Source organism: Poecilia reticulata, linkage group LG14 (assembly GCF_000633615.1).
Source record: "Poecilia reticulata strain Guanapo linkage group LG14, Guppy_female_1.0+MT, whole genome shotgun sequence".
Classification (NCBI taxonomy): domain Eukaryota; kingdom Metazoa; phylum Chordata; class Actinopteri; order Cyprinodontiformes; family Poeciliidae; genus Poecilia; species Poecilia reticulata.
In genome coordinates, this window is record NC_024344.1 from 24,007,477 (window position 1) to 24,015,963 (window position 8,487).

Below are 8,487 nucleotides of genomic sequence, written 5' to 3' on the forward strand. Positions count from 1 at the left end.
TGGTTGGTTGGTTGGTTGGTTGGTTGGTTGGTTGGTTGAACTTGTTTATCCTTGCAGGCAGCTGTGGTGACTCTCAGAACATTATTTTTATTTAGCCAGGAAAATCCCAATCCCAATTAAAAATGTCTTTTACATCAAGTCGGCATGCAGTATTATAAATGTACAGTTTCCTGAAGGGGGCGCTAGCAAAATATGTAGAGCTATACCTTGTACTTATCTCCCTCAGAGGGAAATTTTAGTAATTTGATCAATGAGGGAATATTTATGAACTCTTTTCTCTCCAGGATGACCGCTCCCTCATCAACTTGCACCTGATGCACACTAGCTACTTCCTGTTTGTCATGGTCATCACTATGTTCTGCTATGCAGTCATAAAGGGGCGGCCTGGCAAGGTGCGACAAACCAACCCTGACTTCTGTCCTGAGAAGGTACAACAGACACCAGCAGTGCTTTATGACCTCAACAGGTAGTTTCAGCCAAGCGTCAGCTGACCTCTAATTGGTCCTAAGACACAATCCAATCACACTGCTGCTTTTCTCCTCATTTCTACAAACCTGCTTATACTATCCACTTTCATCTGCTATTTAAGGAGTTTGAGTGGAGGTGTAGCTTTGTTGGAATGTAATGAAGAAGCTTCACTTATTAACCCCCAAAGAAAAGCTCTTCGTCTTTTTCTTTTTCAACACTTCATAAGGTTGACACTTACAGAGAGATGAACCTTTGACCTTTACCATGTTTATCACTTTTGTTGTCAATGAGTCTCTTTTGGCAAACTGGCTGGAAGTCATAAAAGTTTGTAGCAGAATAATTTCATTACAGATATAATCACTCTTTTTACATTTTCTTGCCTTCCCCTTATTCATCCTTTAAGTTCTTGCTTCTTTTTTTTCCCTTTTTTCCATTTTTCCTTTTTTTTTTGTTTTTAGCCATTTTTTCTTTTGCCTATTTCCACCTTTTTCTTTATTTCTTTTTCCTTTCCTTTTTTTGCTTTTTATTTAGTTTTTAATTCCTTTTTCTCTTTCCTTCTATCCTTTTTTTCAGTTTTTGTTTTAGCAATTTTTTCTTTCCTTCATTTTTTTTCTTTTCTCCTCTTTTTCCTGTTTTTAGTTTTTAGTTTTTGTTCTGCTTTTCTGTTTTCTGTCTTTTTTTGTTCAGTCTTCTGTGAAGTTGCCGTTGTCAAACTGAACAGACTCTTCCAGACTCTTATCTGGATAGGTTTACTTGTTATAGCTTCTGCTAGTCATGCTAAAATCATTTTTAGGTTTCTTTTCCAGCTTAATTTTGAACATTTGTTGAATTTTTCATCTTTTAACTATTAAATACTTTGACAGCATAATTGTTGGAGATGGATTATAAACTGCAAAGCATGTCAAATATTTATTTAATGGCAGCCATGCATGCTTTTTTTGATGTTTTAGTATTACGTAGAGTGCATTTAAGCTGCACACTGCATCACTGAAAACAATGCAGTCCCTTTATTTTTTTAATATGTAGTTGAAATAAAATTGTCCCATTGACTTTTAAGAGGAATGCAGTGTACACCCTTGAATTTAGAGTTAGACCATTTATTGTTTTATAGTCCTTTTTATTTCCTCCGACTCTGTAGAGGTTATCCCGCCATTAATGGTAAACTCTGATCGCTCTGCAGCTCATAAAATACACAAATCCTAAAAGTCTGGGATTGAGTCAGATTTAACACTGAAGATCTTCAAAAGAAGATTCATTTCATTTTATTTGGTTAATTAACATATTCTTCCATGACCAAACAGTTTAGTTCACAAGACCAGTAATGGTCAAAACATATTTCTCTGGTCTACTAAAAAAGAATAAAAAGGATTTCATACGATTTAATTTTTCTTTGTCAGTGTTTTGAGTGTTTATCCTTTTTTATAGCTTCTGTTATTCTGTCCAACCTGTTTGAAATCGACTCTCACATTTTTGGGAGGCAACAATAACTTTTTGGACTCTGATGAGAAAACACTCTAAATGTAAAAACACTGTCTTTAACAGACTGATAACATATGAAGCCTCTGAAGAGGCTAAATAATGCAAAGAGCCAAAATAAAACCTCTCAACATTGCCAAAAAAATTCAAGTATAAAACTTAACATTCAAAGGCAAATACAGGWTCCATTACAAYAAACAATCCAGAGTTACTGAATGAAAACTTCCYGATAGCAYKGCGGCTAGCTGATTACTGCTAGTTCTGAGTGGCTGTTTCTGACTGAGCGGAGTAATTATGCAGAACAGGGAGGAGATCGATTATTTTTTAAGAGATTATCAGTCTCATGTTAGGACAGCGAAAGTTTTAATACGCATGTAAAATTTATTTTTGTAGGTTAGATGCTGCAGCTTTAAACAGAGGTTTGGTGTGAGAGTCACTACCAGGTGGAGCAGAAGCGGCGCTCCATCTGTGAAATATTACTACCTGTAGCGCGTAGCAGCGGTTCAACAGTGAGAGCAGAACCAGCGTCTTACATCGCAGCTCGAAGACTTAAATAATTTTGCGGGTTATTTGTTTAGCTTTCTGACCGTCATGCTAATCCGGGTGAGTGTTTGTAGCTGTGCGCTGCTTTACCTGCTATCTGATCCTCCATATGTCTTTTTTACTGAAGTGAGACCCGATGTAGCCAAACTCCGTCAAGTATGGCATTGTTTTTATGTCGCATTAGCTTCGTTGTGTTGATGCATTTTGACGTGCTTCAATGTTCCGCCGCAACACGCAAACTTCCCCATTCACTCAGTGCGTTATAGTTCCACATCGCTTAGGATTTGTTGCTGCGCGTTTGCGCAGAGTGAAGGAAAGAGGAGACCAGCTGCACAGGCAGGCTGCGAAATGAGATGCAGGTGATCAGTATCGGCAACAAGAGCCAATGATCACCGATCATGCACTTTTTCACGAAAATCGGCCAATTATGATCGGTGACCGATCGATCGGCACACCTCTACTGGAAATACAAAATTTTTCCCACTGAAAAACTATTTTTATCACGACTGTAAATTTATAAAAATCTAATTTCTTTCACTTAACTCTTAATTTTATGCTTTTCTAACACTGGACAAATCAGACCAAACTGAAAATCAAAGAAACCTCTCTGCTTCATTTTCTGTCGAAAGCTGAACTGACTTGCATTTATTTCTTGCTTTTTTTGACAGGTGGCGCTGTCAGAGGGTTAAAAAGACGGCAGAGAGCTCTGCCAGAGGTTACCTGTAACATGGACTCAGAGACACAGAAGAAATGAAAAAAATCTACATCCCAGTTGCCTAGTGATCCCTGGAAATACATGAAGGGGTACAAACGCTCTGTGAATGCATTACTCTCGCAATGTTGGGGTTTCTCCAACCAAAGATATACAAGTGCCTGTATCTGTGGTGTAAATATTTGTTGGTTCTCTTGATTATTCTGTGCAAAAGCTCTTTCTTGTTTATTTTTGTTTGGGATTGTTTAGCCCCCTTCCCTCCATGTCCCCCATGTGCCATCCCAGAACCGCTAGATAAACACAGATGAAGGCCAGACTCAGTAACTTTACTGTGAATTTTCCCTGGAGCCGCTTTTAAACTGATCTTAAAAACTTGGTGGGTCATTTGAAATGTAGTTGAGGAGTTAGAGGTCCTCTCAGATCAAACAGCGAGGAGAATGAAAGAAGTCAGAAAAACAATTTAACTCTCTTATTTATTTTACACCTACAATCTTAAAGAATCTCTCATCCATTAATATGTGGGTGGTATCCAATCAGTCCAATCATTTCTGCATATTTTGGGTTGACAAACAGATTTCACCCAGAAAGCGTCTTTGCCTTATTTTTCTCCCTCATCACCTATCTGGCTCCCATTTCGCCTCACTTTGTGTAGTTTTTAGCGGACATCTTCCCGGCAGCACCTGGAAACATAACGCAATAACATCTTGCCTTACCTGCGGTGGACCAGCTGAAATCAGACGAGACCTGACCCACCTTCATACCTTCAGAGACCAACGTTTATTTTGGATGTTTTCTGCTGATTATTAGGCCTGTTGTTGCTAAATGACTGCCTGGTTTTCTTTTTGTCTTTGTTGTTTTATTTAAAGCTCCAGTGTGTTGTGTATATAGTGACACCCGGTGGCAAAATTCTGAAATTGCAACAAATTGAACTCCCAGAAACTACATATCAGCGAAAGAATAATTTTTACTTATGTCTTCATTTTTCCTCTTACCCCAAAATGTCACACACTGGAACTCAATATTTAAACCATCCGTCAATTATCATATTTTTGAGCCACCTGAAAGTGCAATTTTACACCAGTTGCACATCTTCAGTTTTTTTGCATATTTGCATATACCTTCATAATTCTGGCACATTTTGTTTTATTTTCATCGAGATCACATGTAAACTGTCTCAAATTCAATAAACTGGTCTGCATCTGTGTAAAAAAATTATCATATTAACTTACTAGCTAGTGCTGTCAAAACGTAAATCCAGATCAAATCAACCGCTTGACAGCATCATTCAGAGGCGGTGGTACATTTATGTCGGGGACTATTTAAAAAAAAAAAAAAAAAAAAAAAGAAGCTTGTCAGCACTTAACATGTATTTCTACATAATAGTGTTGCTGACCATTTAATTGCAACCACTTCACCACATTAATACTACCACATATTTACCATTGGACACAAATCCTTTAGACAAAATGTGCAAAACCCCACAGCTGTGTGAATAAGCGTGAGTGGGTTTGGGATTCTTGTAGATTAAAAAGGTGGCTGTAGACTGACATTCTCTGAAATCTCCTTCATAGAGACTTTTTTTTATAAACACCTGGAAAAATGTTCTATCACTGAGTTGGCCTCATTCTTAGATCAGCTACTGTTATTCAGTATGATCCTGACGTTTATTGTCAGGAAATTTGAGCTTTCTTATGTTGAGAAATGTACAAAAAAATCTAAACAAAATGTGACTTATTTAGAAATGGTGAGCTGTGATTTATTTTTTATTTTTTTAGCAAAATTTTCTTGTTGACCATATTGCGATCTTGAGAGTAGTGAGAAACCCCAGCCCTGGATGTGATTATAATTTGACGGGTAAAAATAGTACGACCGATTTTTGTTTTTTTTAATCCTGTCGGTCAAAATGATGGAGAACAAAAAAGTCTAGCACGACCTCTGCCCTGGACTATACTGGACTCTATTTGACATCACACGCATTCTGGAATCTTATGAAAATGTTCAATTTAAACCGATTTCATGCTTTTAGTTATATTACCACATCCTTAATTTACACATCAACATGTAGGCATTTTTCTTTATTTTCAAAAAAATGTGTCTATCATTCTTCTATGACTCGCTGTTTTTTGGTAAATACCCCAAGAGTGACGAGCATGCATTAAGCTTCATTTACTCCCATTATATTTCTATGGTGTTTGTTTTCCAATTGGTTTCTTTAACTTGTCATATCTCCAACTTTAAACACAAAAGAGGCATAGAAATTCACACGTAGCCACCAGAGGGTTCGCCTAGTGACTGTTCATGAATATGTGCAATATGGCTCATAGTTTAGGCGCTGTAACAGTTTATTTGGGCCTTAGATTTCTTTTTGGTAAGCTCTCCATGGCAACCGGTGACTGAGCAATTCTTGTTTTCATTTTTTTTTCCTCGGCTTGCTCAGCATGTATGTTTTGGGCAAAAGCTTCATTGGTTTCCTTCCAAATTTATCGCATTTGTTTTTTTTATTTAAATATTTTTTTGTACAACAAGAACAAAAAACTGTTAATTTAAGTGTGTTATCACGATCTAACCTCCCAACAGTCTCTATGAAGCAGAAGCAGAGTTATGAGATCTACTGTGTGCCTGCTTGTCATGTTATATGGTTTTGTTTCCCAGTCGTGGTTGCCGGTAACTTTAACTTACCTCTGTACTATAATTTTGTTTCATATTTAATGTACCTGTTGAATGTACTTTTTTATAAGCAGCATAATCTAAATCTGAGATGCAACAATTCCAAGTGAGTTTAAACTATGATATAATTTGTTTTTCTCTTTATTTTGTTTCAGTTTGAAAGGCTTTACTTGAATCCAGTTTATGTTTGAGTGGTATTTACATGTTATAAGATGTATCTTTTTGTGGTAAGATTTAATTTTGTGGTATCAGATGCTCTATTTTTTTCGGTTTGTGTGTTGGTGAATGGTTGAAAACTGTTCTTTGTTTTCTGAACAAAGTCTTCCTGATTCAGATGCATCACAATCTGTTTATCATCTCATTTGCTTCCACTGTTGCGTTGAAGTCTGGCAGCTCATTCTTGACAGACCTGTGTGATGGATGGAAACTGGGTGTGTGGTTGATCGTTGTTGCCAAACTGTCATTATTATCATGTCTAGCCTGAATTTGCCTGCTTCTTATCCATGTTTGAGTGATTTATTTTTTTTTTTTTCGCTAGAATTGCCTCTGATTTACTGCAGATTGCCTTAACATTGTCCAGTTTTACTTTTCTTTGCTTAACATATTGTAAATCACGCCGGCTTAAGAAACAAATCAAGTGTACACTTAAAGGTTTTTGGGTTTTCAATGCAGTTTTACATGCTCCTTCTACATTGTACCGTTTTAAAATGATGGTTGCTTGACAAAATAACCTTAAATGCAGTGCTGTCATTACACTTCCCTATCCTCCCGACACGTTAGCAGCGCTTTTACGCAAGTATTAAGCCAACTCTGTGCCTTCTGCACTGTCCAGCTGCATCCTCCTCCCTGTACATACACTAGATAGGATCATAGGTTTCCATGTGGCTAAGGCATCATTCAAACCCTATTTCTCTTCAGTGGAACTGCTGTAAATGAATTCAAATTTAAATAAATAAATTGTCTCAAAAGTTCAATGACTTTGTCTCCCTGACTGTTCTTTAATCCAGTTACTTTGCTGCTATCACGGTTTCTGTGGGGAAATTAATGAGCTGTCAGAATAAATGAAGTAAAACCGATAAGTTAAATGTGGTGGAAATATTACGTTGTGGAAGTTGGATGAGTTTTGGAATTAAAAGATAAGAATGGACAGATTTTTTTTAACATTATATTAAAAGACTAAAGCTGACAATATTCTTGGAACCAAACTTCCATAATTTTAATTTAAGAATTATGAGTTTTATGAAGGCCTGTGAAAAAGTATTAAACATTCCCCTCCAGATAAATGTTTCAGTTTGTTAAACCAATTTGAAAATCATGCAAAGATATTGTCAGTAAATACAATCTACATTTGTTGAATGACGAAAAGCTAACAAAGTCATGTCAAATATTAAAAATTAAGTGCCTCTCTGTTAACTCAAGAATTAACTGAGACAAACCATTTTAATTTTCTAGAATTAAGGCATTACTTAGAACATGTCTGACAACATGAAGTAGGCTACAAAGACTTAAAAAGAGACCCATTATTCTGCGATATAAAGAAATTCAAGAACAGATGAAGAAAAAATTTATATTTTAAAAGTCAAAAGTTTTCAACTTTTTTTTAAATTTTTTTTTTAGAAAATTTCTGAGATGAAAATCAAAATTTCCGATTTTATTTCCTAGCAAATTTTGGGCTTTTGAAACGCAGATATTTCCATGTTCTTTCTAGATTAATCTGAAAATGATTAACTGCGGAATTTGACATTTTGAAATTAAAATCGATTAATGGAAACTGGACAATTATGAAAAAAAAATCGTTTTCTGATTAAATGTTTTTGCGCTAGGACAAACTTTTTTAAATTGTTATTTCGCAAAACAGCAATGGAAATACTTTTTTTTTTCCGAGTCACACGAGTCGCATGATCAAAAACCGGATGTTAGAACTGGCCCAAACCACGAAGAAGAAGACGACAGGAAGTAGTTTGAGGATCCTGGTGCAGCATGTATTGCAGTATGTGTTAAAAAAATTTATCACGTTAACAAACATATTCACGCGCTTTGTTAATTGCGTTTCTTATTTAGTGGTGTCAGCGGAATATTGACAAAGTTTTGCGCACGTTCCTAATGGAAACGCAGCTATTGGTCGACTGACACACAGATGTCACAGTCGCCTTGTGTTGAAGCCAACAGGTATGTGAGGCCGACATCATGCACTTTATTGAACAAAACAACACATAAGCTTAATTCCTGCCGAGGTAAAATGGGGGGTAATTTCCGCAGATGATTTGCAGAGGACTCTGATGTTCATGCATCAGTGGGAGGACTTTAAGAGAAAATGTTATTTTTTTTTTATTTTAGTTCACACAACCAACAACCTACATCGATGTCTAACGCCAGTTTGAGAGCTACTATCCTGCAACTTTTAGACACATGCCTTCAACACACCTGAATCAAATGAACTACCAGGCATCTTGGAATAAGGTATGTTGGAGTGATGCAATTGTTTCTTTTAATTTTTTATTTGTCTCGTCAAGTTCAAACTTCGATCATTTCTTGCCTAAAGAGTCATGATTGTTTCTACTATCTGAATGATCAGAAAATGGGGGCAGAATTTGGCTTCCACAACATGAAAGCATACATAC

General features: G+C 36.4%; 1 protein-coding gene across 3 annotated transcripts in view; it reads left to right on the forward strand.

Annotated features, from left to right (window-relative positions):
• tmem248 (transmembrane protein 248) overlaps window positions 1–6,840 on the forward strand; it is a 21,726-nt gene extending 14,886 nt beyond the window's left edge. For 2 of the 3 annotated variants that reach the window (XM_008428507.2, XM_008428505.2), the window contains 2 exons: window positions 285–466; window positions 3,156–6,840. In XM_008428507.2, coding sequence (XP_008426729.1) covers window positions 285–466; window positions 3,156–3,213 — 240 coding nt within the window. In that variant the 3' untranslated portion in view covers window positions 3,214–6,840. The remainder of the gene's footprint in view (window positions 1–284; window positions 467–3,155) is intronic. The other variant, XM_008428508.2, reaches the window with a different exon arrangement.
• Window positions 6,841–8,487: the final 1,647 nt, after the last annotated feature.